Source organism: Micromys minutus (assembly GCF_963924665.1).
Source record: "Micromys minutus genome assembly, chromosome: 1".
Taxonomy (NCBI): domain Eukaryota; kingdom Metazoa; phylum Chordata; class Mammalia; order Rodentia; family Muridae; genus Micromys; species Micromys minutus.
In genome coordinates, this window is record NC_137969.1 from 95397127 (window position 1) to 95417151 (window position 20025).

At 44.7% G+C, this 20025-nt stretch overlaps 1 protein-coding gene across 4 annotated transcripts in view; it reads left to right on the top strand.

The window, feature by feature from the left end:
• AGTPBP1 (ATP/GTP binding carboxypeptidase 1) overlaps nt 1–19570 on the top strand; it is a 120659-nt gene extending 101089 nt beyond the window's left edge. For 3 of the 4 annotated variants that reach the window (XM_080914313.1, XM_080914311.1, XM_080914312.1), the window contains exons 23-26: nt 1870–2001; nt 6614–6790; nt 8781–8941; nt 18878–19570. In XM_080914313.1, the coding sequence (XP_080770439.1) occupies nt 1870–2001; nt 6614–6790; nt 8781–8941; nt 18878–19055 (648 nt within the window). In that variant the 3' untranslated portion in view covers nt 19056–19570. The remainder of the gene's footprint in view (nt 1–1869; nt 2002–6613; nt 6791–8780; nt 8942–18877) is intronic. The other variant, XM_080914314.1, reaches the window with a different exon arrangement.
• Nucleotides 19571–20025: the final 455 nt, after the last annotated feature.

Genomic DNA, 20025 nt, shown 5'->3' on the forward strand with positions numbered 1-20025 from the left:
ACAGGGGTCTCTGCTGGCCACATTTAGCTTTGCATCCCTGTGGGAGGGGAGGCTCTCAGGCTCCCAAGGCTTCCAAATCCTGGGTTTTTTTTGGGGGGGGGTTGTTTTAGCTCAGGAGTGTCTTGTGAATGCCCTGGGAGTGTGTGAAGCAGTTAGAGCACTGGGCTCATGCAGAACAGAGGATCTGCCTTCAGACTTTGAGGACTTTCTGAGAACTAACCATGTTACAGAGGGCAGCTGCTGTAGACAGGAAGTACACTCGTGGGACTTCTCCAGCTTTTTATCACTGATCATCAGACCCTGGCTGCACCTGCTGGCTGGGGGCTCAGAGCTATCAAATGCCAGGTTATTCTCAACTGATGATGTGCTTCTGGGCACTGAGTGGGCTCCGTCTCTCCTTCTTATGCACTTCCAGCCTATTCCTGGCCTCTGTGGCCTGTCGCAGTCACCTGTCCTTCTACCCACTTCTGTCTACACACCCTCTCTGCCTCCTCACTTGAGGCTGGCTGCTGCTCTCAGGACCAGGGGGAGCTCAGTTTGAAAAATCAGCTTTGATCTTTAGAAGGCTTTGGTGGTATCCTCTGAATCTCACATTGTGACATGTGACATGTGATTTCTAGCCACTGCTGACCTGTTTTCCAGGTCAACATTTCACCAAACCCATGACTAGATTTGAGGATTGAGGGCTGTGGGCATACCCTGAGGGAGGACCCCAGGTTTTCATTTTCAGGCCACCTAGGCATCCTCAGCCTACCAGGGACTGTTTCCTGGCTGCGTGTCTTGCTCTCTGCTCCTCACATGTTTCCTGCTCTTCCCAGTACCTTCCCCTCAAGTACTTTGTGGATTTCCAGAGGCATCTTGTGAGATGCCGTCTCTGTCTCTTATGGGCTCACACATAGGGAGCTTCTAGCCTTAATCTTTCTGGAGTCATGTGGTTTATTACCTTACATGTTATTTTCTGATTATAAAAGCCAGCTGTTAATTTCAAAATCCTTTCTGTTCTCTTTTATAATGATTATAGTATCAAGTTAATAACATATTCTTGTTGCTTAGAATTTTTATTAACCTTTTGCTTTTTATTTGTGAGTATTAATGATAATCATTGCTTCAGACCTTAACCTATTACATTAGTGCTTAAATTATCTAATCTTGCATTCAGAAAGAGAAAAATGGAGGAGTGAAATTAATGTTACTTTTCACTTTAAAATGATGCTGTTAATAGTTTATTTAAAAGTTTTGTGAATTTTTCTCATGAAAGCATTTTCATGTTCCTTTAAATTAAATATTTTCACAGCTGTGTGAGGTTGTAATGGCTGCGTCTGTACAACTGAGACATAGCACACTCATCTGCACAGCACATTCATTGTGTTTCAGATGCCGAGTAGGAGATAAAGAATAGAATTGTAGAGCTTGAGGTTTACTACAGCGCCTTTGAGGAGTTATCAGTTCAAACCTTAAATATAAATTCTTCCCCAAATGGGGTTTTATTTCTTAATAAGTTGAAGGGCCTTTTAAATGAATGGATCAAAGGAGGCAGCTCGATTGGCTTGATATTATCTACATTTATTTGGTAAAATATGAATGTGAAGATTCAAATTTTTATTTTGGCAAAGAGGTTTGTTTTAATTTATTCTAAACTTACTAAAGTAAAAAATCACAATAAAGCATTCTTTTGCAGCCTTAAATGCAAAACCTTGTAATGCTTACTGGAAAAATAGTTTTGGACATGGAATGAAACTACGAATTTAGAACACAGAGTGGGGTTAGCATCACTCAGCCGGCTAAACATTTTCTGTGAGCACACTGGGAACCAACAGAATGTGTCTTCTGACATATGCTTTAACTCCTAAAATATATGATCTCTTTAAGGTCTACTGTGATTATCATGGCCATTCTCGAAAAAAGAACGTATTCATGTATGGCTGCAGCATCAAAGAGACAGTGTGGCACACCCATGACAACGCGGCTTCCTGTGATGTCGTGGAAGACATGGGATACAGGGTAATGTCTGGCTCACGAGCATTTGACTTTGAAGTATGTAAGCCATAGGAAACGTTAGTACATGGGAGTTGAACAGACGTGACATTTACATCTTCGTATTTCTGTTTCAGAGCTTGTGCCTTAAGGTTTGCTTTTATATTGATCTTTGCTCTCTGTCTGAATAGGTTTTTGTATTTGGTATAGACATGTAGCTTTTCTTTTGCCCATGGATACCAGTTGTGTGTGTGTGTGTGTGTGTGTATTCTGTGCTCGTGTGTGCTGCCGTGGGGGTGGGGTTTTGGCCCCTGCAAGCGGTCAACTTTCTTTCTGGGCCATATCACTTTAATCATGGTGAATTCTGACAACTTTTCTCTTGTTCCTTAAAAAGTTTTTGCTGGGTAGGTTTTTTGTTGTTTGTGGATCTTTTGTTTATCTGTTTCTTTCTCTTGGAATTCTAGGATATTCATTCATAGATTAATGTTGAGATTTGGTTCAGAGTAGTGTTGAATCTAAATTAAGTCTGAGAATGCTTAAGAGCATTCATATCGGTGACCTTTGTCTACTTGGCTTTGTCTTATTTTCTTAATAAAATTTCTTTACATGGGTGGGATATTTTATTTGTTCTAGCCCTAATATTTCTGAATCTAATTACAGTTGGGGTTAAGAATTTTTCCCTCACATATCTGCTGCCTCCAAGTAGATCATTGATTGCCTGTAGGAAATTATTAATTCTCTCATGAGAAATTGTTATGTGTTTTATGATTCTTCTAAAAGGGTTTCATATCAAAGTGCATATTCCCTCTTAGCTCTCAGTGAATAGGAATGTGATGTAAGATGATGTCAGACACTGAAAGTATCCAATGTTTGCCTCATACATATCCTGTCCAGGAGGCTACTTGGCAATGATTTTTTAAAAAATATTTTTAAATGATTTATGTGTGGATGGTTTGCCTGCAGGTGTGTCAGTGCACTGTTTATGTTTAGTGCCTGCAGAGGCTAAGCATCAGAACCCCTGAAGGTAGAGTTACAGACAATTGGGAACTGCTGTATGGGCTCCGAGAACTAAACTCAGGTCCTCTGAGAGAACAGGAAGTGCTCTCAACTGTTGTGCACATTAAGTAAATGTGCCCCTGGAACTCAGGGTTTTCCAGAGACCCAGTAGCTTCTTCTAGCATCCAGTAGCACTTCAGACACACAAACTCTCACAGGTACACACACACACACACACACACACAGAGAGAGAGAGAGAGAGAGAGAGACAGAGAGAGAGAGATAAACAAAATTATTCTAATTCCCAAGTTAAACAGAAGAAATATAATGTGAATATGAAATCTGCTTTCAGCTTAAGTGACTAAGGGTTTTCACATTAAGGAGACATTACAACAAGGGGATGTCACAGTAAAAGGCCCTGCCCACTGTCTTCTGCCCAGTTTTCCAGCCTCTGCAGCCTCTTGCTAGTCACTTTCAAATGCCGTTTCCCTAGATCTAAATTAAGTGGTCCTTATTGCACCTTTACCTGAGTTCCAGAGGCACATTTACTTAATGTGGCCGACGCTAATAGATCTCTGAGCCACCTAAAGGCCTTGATTGCTCATTGCACGCTGATACATCTGACACCGTCTCTTCTGCAACACTCCTTCCCTGGTATTACAGGTGGTTTCTCTTGAATGCATTTCCTTATGCTGCCTTCTTTCTCAGAATATGAAATCCTGACACTGTCTTGCAGGAACGTGGGAGACAGCTCATAGCCTGTTGAGAGCCCCCATGTAGGTGCTGAGACCGAATGCAGGTTGTTCGAGGCAAGAATTACTCTTAACACAGTGCCATTTTTCTATCCTTCTTTACCACACAGCAGCTTGATGCTTGTTGACCATCTCTGCAGGTCATCATATTTAAATTTATCTCCATTATTTTATCAATTACACAAAACTCTGTACAGTTCACTTTTATTACAGCAGAACACTTACATGCATTTGTTGTAGTCTCTTACAGGTGATCATTTAAATAGCATGGCCAAACTCCCCACATCTGCAGCATCTGTGTGCACACCCTCTGTCCTGCAGCATCTGTGTGCACACCCTCTGTTCTGCAGCATCTGTGTGCACACCCTCTGTCCTGCAGCATCTGTGTGCACACCCACTGTCCTGCAGCATCTGTGTGCACACCCTCTGTCCTGCAGCATCTGTGTTTGCACACCCTCTGTCCTGCAGCATCTGTGTGTGCACACCCTCTGTTCTGTAGCATCTGTGTGCACACCCTCTGTCCTGCAGCATCTGTGTGCACACCCTCTGTCCTGCAGCATCTGTGTGTGCACACCCTCTGTTCTGTAGCATCTGTGTGCACACCCTCTGTCCTGCAGCATCTGTGTGTGCACACCCTCTGTTCTGTAGCATCTGTGTGTGCACACCCTCTGTCCTGTAGCATCTGTGTGCACACCCTCTGTCCTGCAGCATCTGTGTGTGCACACCCTCTGTTCTGTAGCATCTGTGTGCACACCCTCTGTCCTGCAGCATCTGTGTGCACACCCTCTGTCCTGCAGCATCTGTGTGCACACCCTCTGTCCTGCAGCATCTGTGTGCACACCCTCTGTCCTGCAGCATCTGTGTGCACACCCTCTGTCCTGTAGCATCTGTGTGCACACCCTCTGTCCTGCAGCATCTGTGTGCACACCCTCTGTCCTGCAGCATCTGTGTGCACACCCTCTGTCCTGCAGCATCTGTGTGTGCACACCCTCTGTCCTGCAGCATCTGTGTGTGCACACCCTCTGTTCTGTAGCATCTGTGTGCACACCCTCTGTCCTGCAGCATCTGTGTGCACACCCTCTGTCCTGCAGCATCTGTGTGTGCACACCCTCTGTTCTGTAGCATCTGTGTGCACACCCTCTGTCCTGCAGCATCTGTGTGTGCACACCCTCTGTTCTGTAGCATCTGTGTGTGCACACCCTCTGTCCTGTAGCATCTGTGTGCACACCCTCTGTCCTGCAGCATCTGTGTGTGCACACCCTCTGTTCTGTAGCATCTGTGTGCACACCCTCTGTCCTGCAGCATCTGTGTGCACACCCTCTGTCCTGCAGCATCTGTGTGCACACCCTCTGTCCTGTAGCATCTGTGTGCACACCCTCTGTCCTGCAGCATCTGTGTGCACACCCTCTGTCCTGCAGCATCTGTGTGTGCACACCCTCTGTTCTGTAGCATCTGTGTGCACACCCTCTGTCCTGCAGCATCTGTGTGTGCACACCCTCTGTTCTGCAGCATCTGTGTGCACACCCTCTGTCCTGCAGCATCTGTGTGCACACCCTCTGTCCTGCAGCATCTGTGTGTGCACACCCTCTGTCCTGCAGCATCTGTGTGTGCACACCCTCTGTTCTGCAGCATCTGTGTGTGCACACCCTCTGTCCTGCAGCATCTGTGTGTGCACACCCTCTGTCCTGCAGCATCTGTGTGTGCACACCCTCTGTTCTGCAGCATCTGTGTGCACACCCTCTGTCCTGCAGCATCTCTCCTGGGGGAAACAGAGCCTGATCATGTCAATTCATGTAGTGACAGTTGGAAGTGAAGTGTGCTTCCATGTTTGCTTATTACACTATCCTTTGGAAATACTCTTGTTCATATTTATGGTTTATCTAATAGTCACTGTTTTAAAAGTAAGAACTCACATTGTATAACAAACAGATTTTCTTTGTTTTCTGTTTTGAACTATTTAAAACTGATATTTTTTTCTTCTCTTTTTGATGGCCTTGGGTAGAGTTCAGACTCCTGAACCCATGCTCACCCTGTTGGGTTTTTAAGTTGCTTCCATGTTTAATTCTCCCAATGACAAGCAGCTGAGCCAGTGTTACTGATGGCCGGTCCTAGGAGTAATAATGCTTTGGTTCTGCTCCTGAACCCTCTGCAGAGCACAGCGTGTTTCCTGCATTACTGTCCCAGTCTGTGTCACTTCAGACATAGGGGCTACATTGGCATCTGTGGGATTAGTTCTCTGGACATAGACCTTTATTTTTTCTGTGTGTGACAGATTTTCAGGGTTTGCTTGCATGTTTACATTTTCAGGTAAACTTGAGAAAATATTGTTCCTGATTTGGTTATGATTTCACTGGTTGTGCTAGCTGTCTGTCTTCTGTCTGTCAGTCTAGAGGTCACTGACGTTTCATGTTAAATCAGCTGGCCTGGGTTAGTTTTTAAATAAGAAGTATGTTTTTCCTCGCTGTATGTGCTTATTTATTATTTGCCATGTGTGACTGTGTGTGTGTGTGTGTGTGTGTGTGTGTGAGTTAGTACATGTGCACGTGTGTTCCCACAGGAGCCAGCAGAGAGTGTCCGATCCCCTGGAGCGTCACTTAACAGACAATAACTAGTGTGGGAGCAGCCAGTTCGCCTCAAGGCAGAGCCATCTCTTTAGTTCCCTTCCTTATGTTTGTAACCAGGCTCTTTGTAAATGTGTAAAATGGATGGATACTTTGTACATTGCTTGTAAATGCATATAAAATGGATACTTTGTACTTTGCTTGCTACTATTAGGAACAGCTGTAAAGTCTAAATTAGTAAAATGCTGGAGGGTGGGGGAGGGCACAGCTACTTAAAAATAAAGCATTGTTTGAATTAATAACCTCTGGGTTACTATTTTATTTTTACAGACTTTGCCTAAGATACTGAGCCACATTGCTCCAGCATTTTGCATGAGCAGTTGTAGCTTTGTGGTAGAAAAATCCAAAGAATCCACAGCCCGTGTTGTCGTGTGGCGGGAAATTGGAGTTCAAAGGAGCTATACCATGGAGAGTACATTATGTGGCTGTGATCAGGGTAGATACAAGGTAACACATTTGGAGGTCCTTAGTTGTGTTTAGACTTACAGTGTGTCTGTGTGGGTGTGTGCTTTTGAGTGCAGAGGCCAAGGAGGCTCTGGAGCAGAAGTCCCTCGAAGTTGTCAGCTGTGCCATGTGAGTCCAGGGAACTGAACACTGTCCTCTGCATGAGCATCGAGCATTTGTAAGCGCAGTGCTGTCTCTCCAGCCCCAGGTATTTAGCTGTAAAGATACCTGGTGTTCTCTCTCAGATGTGCTCTCCTGACTTCCAAGTCATTGTTAAATGTGCATTTTTTGTACTGAGCTAGACATATAATGTATAGTAACGGGATTGAGTGCCACAGTATTACCAGCGAGGTTTTGGGTGGGAGTGAAGGCTGCATGCCTGTATTTGTGTGGATGGAGTGAAGGCTGCATGCCTGTATTTGTGTGGATGGAGTGAAGGCTGCATGCCTGTATTTGTGTGGTTGCCAGAAAACAGATGGTGGCGTGTTCTCTTACAGTGTTCTTAGCCTTCCTAATGCTTCCACCTTTAACACAGTTCCTTCTGTGGCTGTGATCCCCAACTATACATTACTTTTTGTTGCTAGTTCTTGACAATCAATTTGCTACTGTTATAAATCATAATGTATCTTTTCTGATGGTCTTAGGTGACCCCTGTGAAAGGCTCATCTGACCTGCAGAGGGGTGGTGACCTACACGTTGAGAACCACTGCTCTCTTACTATCCACTCCACTCCCTTGACAAGACCTCCCTGAAGCACACACAGATGTACCATTTGGCCATTGAAAAAGGCACATTTAAAAAACTAAAACATGTTTTAATACATAAAACCAGTTTTTGAGATTGTGTGTTTGTCTCTTTCTCTGCGTGTATGTCTGTTTCTGTGAATGTGCAGTGTTTGTGCATCTGTGAGAGAGAGAGAGAGACAGAGACAGAGACAGAGAAACAGGGAGAGGGAGACAGAGAGGTGAGGGAGAGACTTGGAGGTCAGAGGGTAGACCGTGGGCATCAGTTTTCTCCTCCTGCCAAGTGGGTCGCAGGAATTGAACCCAGTGGTCAGGTGGTGGCAAGTGCCTGTACTCACTGAGCCATCCCAGCAGACCTGTTAGTCTTTAATGTACAAACATACAAACTCTTAAAGACAAAGTGGACACAATTTCTATTTTTATGTGATTTAGTTAATGCAATTCTCATTAATTTAAAATTCTGTGGAGAGAAATGTTTCTTTAAATGTTTGCTGTATGGTCGGGAAGACAGGTGGTTAGGGAAATGCCCGTCAGGCTAGCTGTGTGTGGTTTCCAGATGCAGGGAAATCCCTTGGGTTGGCTCCTCAGGAGTCATCTTGGGTCCAGCCTTGCTAGGCTCTGCCATCATCTACACCGACAGTTTTGATGGTGTCAGGCCTTAAATTTTTTTAGAGGTTCATTTTCATATCTGGAAAATAAATGATAACCCATGTAGTTCCCAATCAATATTTGTGGTTTTTAAGGTGACATTTAATGTCAATGAGCTGCAGTCAAAGGGGACAGAGTTGATATGTAAACAGGTGTACCCATGTGACATGGAGCACAGGAAGTGATTTCCTGCTGCTGAGGTGACTCTCTTCTGCTCACTTGAATTCTCTTTCCTCACCGAGGACTGTGCATGAGTGTCCGAGGCAGTGTTCAGAAATGTGGAGTTCTGACTCCAGCACTCATGGTCAGCACTGACATCAAGGCAGTGACTCACAAGGTGTGCCAGACAGACTGTTGGATGCAGCTTCACACCTGAGCAAGAGGAATTTAGTCAGAAAATTCCATGCTCACTTCTTTTTTCCCCTCAGATTGTCAGTAAAAAGTGCTTTGCATCATGGTGAGTGGGAATAGGTGTTTTACTACATATTCAGGGTGAGTCTTCTTCAGACTAAATGCCATCATTACTTCCTTGGCTATGACTGTAATAAGCTGCATCTGAGGACAGCAAGGTTCTGAGAGTCTGTGTTTTACTTTGTTTCTAGGGCTTACAAATTGGGACTCGAGAATTGGAAGAGATGGGAGCAAAATTTTGTGTTGGTTTATTGCGTTTGAAAAGACTGACTTCCCCACTGGAGTATAACCTGCCCTCCAACCTGCTTGACTTTGAAAATGACCTAATTGAATCAAGCTGTAAAGTGACTAGGTGGGACACTCTTCTTTCTTTCTCTTTTCCCCTAGGTAAGACCTGGAGTGAACAGCCACAGGCGAGCACAGTACTGACATCGAAGCGCCCGTTTACAGCTAGGTTGCTTAGGGTTACATGTCTAATACTGTAATGTTTGATACTGTAATATGTAATGTTTGATGTCCAAATAGTTTTGGAGAGAACCTTCTGCTTTGAACCTTACTTTTAGTAACTGTAATAATTCACTTTTAATCAACCAACCAACCAACCAACCAACCAACCAAACAAACAAACAAACAAAAAAACCCCTAGCAATGGAGAAATAGTACATTTAGATAATATCTAAATTAAGAAGACTTGAAATCATGTTTTTTATTTTAAAAGAGATTTCATTGCATGCTATCAAACCTCTAAAAGAATCAAGTACTGACAAAAATATATAGTTTTATGCCAAAATGCTTTTAAAAATTTGTACATGAATCTCTCTTTTTAAAATAAAGTTGTAAGAAAAAAAGATTTTATTTTGTTGCAGCATACATACATCAGATGGTTTTTCAGTAACCTGATTATATATTGGAAATAGCTGAATTTAGCATGTTTGACAGTTTAGTCCTTCAAATGTGTCTTAAGTAGTATTTTCTTTTAAAATTCATTGTACATGACATTTGAACCATTTGTAAGTTTAAGCAACGAAGTGTTAAAATTCTTAGTCATGCTGTCAGACTTAGCATTTAGCCTTGTGGAATGTGTGCATGGGATAAGAATAGTCCCGTTTTCTAGGCTCTTGATGACTTGTGTTGCTGGGCATCAGTTTGTTGTTGTGTTAGTTTCTCAGTGTGTGGTGACGAGAATCATGCAGCAGGTTCCAGCGCTGAAACAGATTCTGGGCTCTCTGTGACTGTGGTGCTCTCAGCAGCCAAACCACATCAGAGGCAAATGTGGGGGTCACAGTGATGCTCTTGGGTGGGTGGGATGGTCAGGGAGAGCAGTTGTGCAAGCCTGAATGGTCCACATGCACCCTCTGATCCCCACACATCCCCCACCCGTGCACAGTGCTGATCAGTGTGGAGGGTGCTCAACTTTTGGTGAGGGTTGGACATGGACTTGAACTCACAATGTTACTTACCGTGGTCCATGCAAGGAGGATGCTCGGCTCAAACAGTGGAGAGGATCAGCCTTGGTTATTAGTGATCGACATATGGTGGCCACTAGCCCTTCCTTCCAATAGACTCAGTCTCTCAAAAGGAAGAAGTAAATATTTTTGAAAAGTGTCTGTTCAGAAGAATTATACTACTGAGTTCTGCCATATCGCAGTTAACTTAAAATTGCATTTGATTCTGTTTTCTTTTGCAAGTGTTTTTTTCTTCATTTGCTATCATGGGAGCTCACACTATCTCAGACTCTTAAGAGTATGTGGCCTGAGGACAGGTTGAGCAGCATTTCTGTTTTTTACTGCTCTGTCTGTGAAAGGGCCCAGCATGCAGTTGAGAGGGATGATTTTGCAGGACTTTTACCTTTCTTTCTTCCTGTGTTTATTGAGTTCAAACCATTAAGTGACCACCCAGTGTCTTCCAGGCCATCCTTTCTCTGCTCAGCTTTGCCCAAGCTTCTGATTTCTTCCCTTGACTTTCACATCCTGATGCTTCTGTGGTTTGCAGGTCTTCAGTCAGAGTTTGCCTCAGTCTCTGAGTGAACTTAGATCATATGTGTATGCCAGGGTGCCGAGTGGCATTGGGTGTGCTGTGGAGCTTTCTGACTCCTGTGTTTCAGAACCTTTCTACTGGTCACCTGATAAGATGTTTGCTAAAGTTTCCCCTTGCAAATGTAGTTTTCCTCTGTTAGTAACTAAGTTTTTCACTGGGATTGCTTTACAGCTCTGCCCGTTCTCATCAAACTTCTAACTTACTTGTTTTTTTTTTTTTTTTTAATATGCATGTGTTGGATGTTTTAAAGTTTAATTGGACTTCAATTACAACTACCATTAGTTTATCTTGGGCTCAGAATCATGCTGTCCCCCTGCCCACTTTTGCATGTGTATGTGCATGCACACTCTTCTTCGGCCGTCCCCCACCCCCACTCTGGAGCAGCAGGACCCCGGGCCCATCTTTGTATGCAGTTTTTTCTTGGTTGGAATTGGCCAGTGTCCAGGCTGAGCTGATGGCTTGTGTTACAGTAGTGTCTGTGTCAGTGTCTAGTACTAGTTCTACTTAGCACTTCTTTGCCACCACTGTCCTTACATTGCTTAGGCAAACCTCTGTATTGAGGTGTCTGCATAGGTGGATACCCGTGTGTACATGTTGCATACACAGACACAAGTCGAATGTTGTCAGAATCACCTCGAATCTAATCTACAGCATAGACTTAATCTTGTTTTAAAATTCCTAGTTTACTTCAGGAATAGTGAGAATTGGCATTGATGTTCTCAATTCCGAGTATCTGCTCATTTGAGCTCCCTTACTCTACCTCCTTTTCCTCCTTGTTCCAGTACCTCCTGGGGAAAGAACTCTTGTGATGTCAGTGCCTGGCAGTAGTGCTGCCCCTGCTCATTGTGTCTTTCGATGAGCCCTTAGATTTAGTGTAGTTGTAAGTCCTGGTAGAAAGTGCTGTGTTCACCCTGTGGTAAGGGCAGAAGACATGGAGAGGGTTATTTGACGGAGTGCCCAGGTGGTGCAAGAATCAGTTACATTTGTGAGGTCATTCACTAGTTATAAAATATGTGGAAAATCCACTAAAACAGCTGTTATAAAACAGCCCAGGCTGGGCAGATTCTCCGTTGGTAAAGTGCTTTTTCTGCAAGCCTGAGACCTGTGTTCAGACTCCTAGTGCTCACACAGAGCCAGTCTTGGTAGCATGTGCCTGAAATCCTGTCATGGGCGACAGAGAGAGGATACTGGCAGCTCATGTGTCCTTCAATCTTAGCTCAGTCAGTGTAGCTGAGGAAGACACATGGCATACATCTGTACATACCTGCATGTATATCTGCACACATACATTAGATATATGTGTGCACTCAAATATTGGATTACATTTTGAGGCAATTAAAATAGCCTAAAGTCATTTAGACATATTATTAAGTTTTAGGCTAGGGGTTGGCAGAAGATAGGCATCTTAGGGTTTCATTGCTGTGAAGCGACACCATGAACAAAGCAACTCTTATAAAGGTAAACATTTAACTGGGGCTGGCTTAGTTTCAGAGGTTCAGTCCATTTTCATCACAATGGGAAGCATAGCAGTGTGCTGACAAACATAATGCCGGGGAAGGAACTGAGAGTTCTACATCTTGATGCACAGCACCAAGGAGAAGGTTCTTTTCTGCAGGAAGCTAGGATGAGGGTCTCATTCCACACTGGGTGGAGCCTGAGCATAGGAGGAGACCTCTAAAACCCACACCACGGTGACACACTTTCTCCAATAAGGCTGTATCTCCTCCAATAAAGCCACATCTCCTATATTAGTATTTCCCATGGGCCAAGTATATTCAAACCACCACAACAGGTCATGGTTGCTAAAGAAATGGCAACCAAGCATAAAGGAACAAAACCAGCCATGAAAAATACTTTTTGACTCCAGTGGATCTTGGTGCTGAAAAAAAAAAGAGAGAAAAGGACAAAGTGCATTAAAGGGAAAAACGTTTTCAATGCTGACTGTGTGGCTTTGAGGAAGAGGAGGTGGTAACTATTTTGAAGTGTAATGATCGCTGACACTTTAAAGGGATGCACAGCCCGACCTCAGAGCATGGAGTTGTTCTAATGCAGCTAACAGTAGACAGGGCCCAGTCTGGAGCTGCTCAGTGTTTTATTTGGAGGTTTTATTGTAGGGACATCGTGGTGTTGAGTTGTGTCATCTAATGGGCCATGAAATGAGTTAAGGCCCTTAATGGGAACGTTCCTTCTACTTTGAACAGCCCTCCATCTGCAGCAGACACCCTGGCTGGTCCTGACTCTCAGCTCAGGTTCTACTGAGGATGTAAATCTGTTTGCAGACATAGCTGTATGGTTTATAAAACCTGGTGGTTGTCTTCATTCAGTGGTGAATGCATTCTGTTCCATTTAGTGAGTGAGTTTTAGTCTTGTGTCTCACACCTGGTGGTGTGCACTACTTCATGTTTGTCACCTCCTTGTCTCAGAGATGATCTTTGTTGTTCCACTTTTGTCTCTGCATAAACTTGTTCTGTTTTCTTTTGTTATTCTTTCATTGGTACCCTGGAGGTTTATCAGTGCATAATGGAATCATGGTTTATTAGCACATAATATAAATTGCTATGTCTGCTTCCTCATAGACTATGAGTGCTGAGACCTTAGGGCACATTAACTTTATGGCCTTCCCACTTTTTATACTATTGTGACATTTTAATTGAACTGCTCATATTTCAAGCCATATTATGCTTATAACTGCTCTAGTCACCCATTGCTCAGTAAGACCTACATTAAACTCTATTGGTCCCCGTCCTGGTCTCTGCTCTCTACTGAGAGATGGTTTCTTTCACTAGCACAGGCTGGACTTAAATTCATGGCAGTCCTCTACTTCCCCTTCTGAGTGCTGTATTACAGTGTGTGCTGCTTCTGAGCCCCACATTAATATCTTGTAGTGCTTTGTTAAACTGGATGACCTACTATTTTGGTGTGCGTGCATCTGTCTGTCTGCTGGTGCCTGTGGGTGCCTATATGTGTATTTCTGTGCCTATGCCTGTATGTGTCAGTGTATGTGTGCCTGTGCATGTGTGTGCCTGTATGTGCCTCTGTGTATTTATGTGTCTCTGTGTGTGCATTTCTGTGTATCTATTTGCATCTGTATAAGTTTATGTGCCTGTATGTGTGTGTTCCTGTGCCTGTGTGTGCCTGGTATAAGCAGATTCTTTCAGCTTACTACATTTGCTCATTTTGCCCCTTTTGTTGAGAAGTTATGGGCCAGGGTTGACTTTTGCTCGTGAAGGTCATGTGTGTATGTGTTTGGATTCTCTTGTTTGAGGATTTTAGCAGTTCTGCTGAGTTCGAGGGTTGGTGATCCTTGTTTTTTCCATGTGAGGTTTGCAGCCCTCACAAATGGAAAGTGTACAACCATTAGCTTTCTGTGCATTGCTTCTGTTGTATGCTCCGCTCTTGTGCAGGGTTGGTTCACAGGATACTTAATCTTTGCTTCTGGTCTTTCTTTCAATCTCTGTTGAAGCCTGAAACGGCCTACTTATCTCTGCTTCAGTCGTCTCTCAGCAGCAGCCTACGTGAGTTCTAGACCTACCCTGGAGCTCTGGTGCCCATTGTATGGTTTGAGTCTAGACTTAATGTGTGTTCATTTGTCTGTTTGTTTTAGAAAGATGCTGAGATTCTCTATCTTGTTGTCTATTAGGGATCACAGTTATGTTAGAGTTCCTATGCGGTAACTAACACACCAGGGTTTTTTTCTTTTGGCTTTTTTCTAGTTGTGTTTCTTGGCATACCAGGCAGTGTTTACGCAAATGCCAGCCAAGTGTCAGGTATAAAGATCAGAGGGCCCCATGGTCCTTGACTTTAAAGAATAGGTGCTCCAACCTGCTTGGAGCTATGAGCTGCTTGAGGTAACATTAACAAAATGTATGAATTTGTTTGCTGACTCCTGGTTCACCCCTCCAGACTTTCTGAGTTGCAGTTCCCCAGGGGTCACTGTGGACGCTTCAGGATCCCCTCCCTTTCCTTGGCACCACAAAACTAGCAAAGCATTTTGTGGCTTCCTTGTCCCTCTGTGTGGAGTGCCACTGTGCGGCTTTTTAGACTCTTGCACTGTCACTTAACAGTTTGTCAATGCATCTGGGACACTGCTGAATGTTGAGGTCACCTCTCTGCAACTCCCTTTTCAGGAAACCTGGCAACTCTGAACTCCAGCTTTTCCCCGCAGTCCTTTGAAATGGCTGGCGCTCTGATGACACCCTGCCCCTGGCAGCCCCTGCCTTGCCCTGCCTCCCACTGGACTTTGCCCCGAACTTTCCCTTGCTGAGTTTGCTTTGTATCCTTTCACTGCGATGAGCCAGAGTGTGAGCTCTGCTGTGTGCCCCCCCCCATCAGCCCACTACACAGGGGCTTGGGTGCCCTGTCTGCCTGCCTGTCTGAGTTTCTGTTACACTTATCACAGAAGTGGAGTGATTTGCTGAGAATAACTGGAGCTAGATCATATTGCACAGCTGTAGCTCAGAACTGCCCAATGCTCTGACTCAAGGTCTCTAAACCTCAGTCTCCATTGCAGCTGATGTCCTCCGAGTGCACAAGTGACCCAGATGGTACAGCATGCAGAGTTGTGGCTCTGTGATGAGAGCCATCTGGCACTCTTCTGTGAGGACTGGCTCTGGGTCACTTCATAGCTGCAGCTTGCTGCCGTTGCTTCATGCTTTTTGCCACCAGTCAGACATTAGTAATTCCTTTCTCTTTTCCTAGATAGATATTGTTTGGTTAGCTGCATTGTATAGTCGATTAGCCTACCTCCTCTTCTGTGTGTGCATGTGCGTGCAAGTCTGTATACAATAGCAATTTCAGAACAATACACACTCCTATGAGAGGAAGGTGGTTCTGAGTGTGTGAGGCGGTACATGCGATGGTTCTTCCTGAGTTATAAAGTGCACAGAGCATATACCAAAATTCAACAAAAGAAAGTGGGTTGCTGTGATTGGCCTTGTGTCCGAAAGCAGGATGTGAGCACTCATTATGCTGCTAGCCTTCTTGCTTTCTGTTGAAAGACATAGGCTCAGTGGGAACTGAGTTAGGACAACAGCACAGCAGGCTCAGCTCCTGCCCCATGACCAGAGACAGGAGTGTAGTGGGGCCTCTGAGGAGAAGCTATAGATCTCCTCTCATGACTGTTAAGAATGGAAACAGTCTCAGCACAGTCCTGCAACTAGGCTCTGGTTCTGAGGCGGGAAGTAGCAAGTGGGGTGGGGAGCAAGAGTAGCCACCAGTAAATGCCCAGTAACGCAGACTTCTTGTCTGTATACAATAGCAAGAAATCCTGGCACCTACAAGTCTGTTAGAAAGAGAGTGGCACTGTGTTTAAGTAAAGTACCTGTTGGTGTCTGAGGGGGAGGGCTACTGTAGGTGGGATGCTAGCGTTACATTCTTACATTCATTAGGAACTTGGCAAACTTTTACTGAGGTAGCTGAGAAGTGTTGCCAGGCCGTTCCGGGGCCACAGGAGGTATTTAGATGGCAGTCACAGTTCTTGACCTCTGGTGTTGAGAAAACAGATGGGATGTTAGTGCAGGGTACAGAGGAAGTGTGCAGAGCAGAAACACAGCCAAGGCATGTGGGAGAGCGGAGGGTGAGGCCAAGCTGTACTTTGGAAAGAAACATGAGCCACCGGGAGGAGAAAGCAAGAAGAATACCTTGTGTGGAGTAAACAAGTTTGGTTTGTCATGGAATGTGTGGGGTTTGACATAGTCTGGAGACTGTGGCCGCCTTTCTTTTGGAGAATTTTGAGTTGGGTGACTTTCTGAGTGAATGGATTTGAGAACACGAAAGAGCAGATTCAGTGGGGAGAACCATGAGTTCACAACATGCGGTATTTGTGTTACATGTGAGATAGTCCATGTGTATCTAAGAGGATCTTGGGAAGTCAGACTATGTGTTTGCATTTGGAAGAGATGAGAGTGCACATTAAAATGGGTGAGCACGTTCAGAGGGCGTGTGCAGACGGAGAGTGAGGACCAGGAGTGCCTTGATGAGCACGTGTGTTGAGACACAGGAGCACATGCTCACTGCTGAGCAGCAACAGGGAGAAGAGAAGCAGACCGGATGGAAGAGTCAGAAGTCTCTTCTCAGTTGAGTGCACCAGAGGTGGCAGTATGCCGGATGGAGAATTACATGCCTTCCCTCCCTCTTTCCCTCCATTTTCTTAAGCCTGCTTCATAGACATCTCTGCTCTCTGTTGTCTCAGTTCTGCACACCTTCCCTGGCACACTTAGTCCTGATAATGTTCCACTGCTAGCACTGGTGGACCTGCCCCAGTGTGAGAAGGAGCTCAGGAAGCTGAGCCTAGCAGGGGCTTCTGAAGAGCCACCAAGGGCTACAGGTACAGCCTGAGAGCTGTGGCTGCCTTTCCTGCTCTCCGTTCTCTTAACAGAACACGTGACATGTGAACAGTTTCTGGTGAATAAACCAGGCTTGTTCATGCCAAACGGACGTGTGACCCACAACCTGCCAGAACTGAGACAGCTTCTGCTGCAGCCCTGCCTGTCTCTCTGCCTCTCCACAGCTTGCCCTTTCGATCTGCGGCTCCCAAGTCCTTGGTGTCTTACTCGAGCACCCCTCTAGTTCTGTCTCTCACTGGGGAACAGCTTTAGGAAGGTGGGCCTTCAAACCTTTTCTGAAGTTCCAGTTGATAAACTTTGGAATCTGCCTTCACAAACAAATCCTGATCCTGACCCGAGACTCCTTCAGACAACTTGGATCCAGCTTTGCTTACAATAGGCTGGTGAAGGCACCTGCTGCTTTAGCTCTTCCTGAGCACCACCCACCACCCACCACCCACGCTGCTCTGTCCTCCTCTCCCCGGGGCTGCCCTGTCCTCTGCCCTCTAGTCCTGTCTACTTGCATCCCACGCACCACTGCCCTTGCAGTCTGCGGCAAGAACTAAGAGGTCCATGCGCAAAGATCGTCTGCTTTCCTCTCTTTGCTTTGTGACTCAGCCTCTTAGAAGTCACTAGGGGCTTTTCAGAGAATCCTACTAAACCCTGAAGTCTAGGAGGATGGATTATTAGGTTTCAAAATAGTAACAGTCATTTTTAAAACAAATATATTTTTTTAACAATCTGCCCATTAAGACCTGCTACAGATTAATAACTAAATATTTAAAGTTCATGGTAATTTGGGATTTGTCCTTGTAAATGTTAGGTCTGTTAAGTCTTGTTCATTTTCTAGGCCAGTCAGTGCCTATCTGGAGCACAGAAGGAGGCGAATGCTCTAAACTTGTAAGAGGAAATCAATTGTGTTAGTGGAAGATGGCTTGCAGCCCCCGCCCCACAGGGATAAAGCTCACTGGAGGAATACCGTGCTTTCAGACGAGTTTTACCTCCTCTCGGAATTGTAACCTAGGATTCTCTGCTCCAGCGTGCTGGCCTGGAATTTGTGCTCAGCTGTGGCGTTTCATCTCCAGAGCTGATTGACCTGCATTTCCTCTTATTTGAACAGATGTTTTCTCTTTCATCTAGTTTTATAGCTTTTCAGTTGATTTACCTCTGAGAAATCATTTGTTTAGAAGTGGCCTATAGGCCAACATACATATGAAATTTGATCAGAGTGTCAGAGTATGTGACTTGCTCCTGCTTGATGTGACTGTCAGTTCCCACCCATGGAGAGCAGGACTGGAGGAACATTCTCGCCTCACACACTGCATGAAGGAATGGTTACCGGCACTCAGAGCCTCCCACAAACGCTCATCCATTACCCTAGTGGGAAACAGTCCTCTAGGTGCGTGTAGACCAGTCACCCTGCTTCGTCCTCACTCTGGATCTGTGGACACCGTGGGGTGTGGCTGTGGCCCATTCCTCCAGGAGGCAGTTGGGTACCACAGCTTCTCACATAGCCTATTGGAATTACCTGTTGCCTAATTTACAGGGATTAAAATAGAACTTTAAAATAAACCTTCTAAGTGTGTGCTGATGAAATCCTTGAGATAACCATTGACAGCATCTGTTTCCCTTCTGCTAGTGGTGCTGTGTGGACATTTGGCAGGATCACTAACGACCATTTCGGCTCCTGCTGCCGAAACAGGCAGCTTTCGGCTGTTAGAACCCTCTCACCTTGTCCACTTGGACACAAGTTCCAAGTTAGTACAAACTGCTGTATTCCTGAGGTTGGCATGTGTGAGGTGGTGAATTGGAACCTCGGGTCTCACAAAGCTGTATGTTCTGTGTTACCTGAGGTCAAGGTTGTTGTGTGAGGTGGTGTGTCTGCCTTGCTCTCACGAAGCCTTGTGTGTTCTCTGCTTTGGCTGCAGCCCCACCACTTACGTTTTGGATGAAGATGAACCTCGGTTCCTTGAAGAAGTTGATTACAGTGCGGAAAGCAATGACGAGTTAGAGGTTGAATTAGTGGAGAATGCAGGCGATTATGAGCCTTCTGCCCAAGAAGAAGCCCTTTCTGATTCTGAGGTATCAAGAACACACCTGATTTGAACTTTCTGCCATCTTTGTTAATTGCCAAGAAGAAATTAAATGTCTTGGTTTTCATTACACAGGAAGTTTGAGAGGGACAAGCATTTAGACAACTGACTCAAGACAAAAAGGAACTTGGGCCTGTTTGGTTTCACGACAATAAATATATTATTAATTCATGATATAATTGGCATTTGTTTTATTTTAGATATTCAATGTACTTTATATAGCATTGAATTATCAAATGATAGATTTACTTAAAAAAAAAAAACCCAAGCATCATTGCATGAATTTTTATCTCCTGTGGCATCTGCATCAAGTAGATAAACTTAAAGTGTGTCCAAGTACAAAATCTAAATTATAGAGTGTTGGAAGTCACTATATCTGTACCTGGATTTCCTCAGATGTGTTAGTGTGGAGGTGGGCGGTCACTGAAGATGAGCGCTCTTCAGACGCATGTGAACTGTGTATTGTGGCTAAACTAATCCAGGATTTGCCTCGAATCCACCCCGTTCTACATTTATCAAGTTAAATAAAAACTGTACCAGATTCTGCATTTATCTTGTCATCTTTTAACCAGCTCAGGGTTTTAGTGTAGCACTTCTAAAACCCCAAGTCTGAGCCTGATAAAAAGCCTAGCTTCCCAGTCTGAAGATTGGGATGGTGTGCGGTGCCTGTACCCCCTGGAGCTGCCCCTTTCTCTGCTGTGCACTCTTACTGTCAGGACGTGAGCCCTGAATGCTGATTCACACCTCATGAGCTAACTGTGCTCCTGGGCTTGGGAGGTGCTGCATTAAATCATGGCAGTCCTCGAAGGAGCCTGAGGCGACCACAGTTGACTTACAGGACTTCTTGCAGTGATACTTTCCTGTGGCCAGGGTGACTGTCATCACTAACAAAGCAAACTTGGGGACTAGATGCTTGCTTTAAGAGATATGTTTTTCTGCTGTTACAAATAAAACCAGCAACGACTACACATTAGTACTTTGTG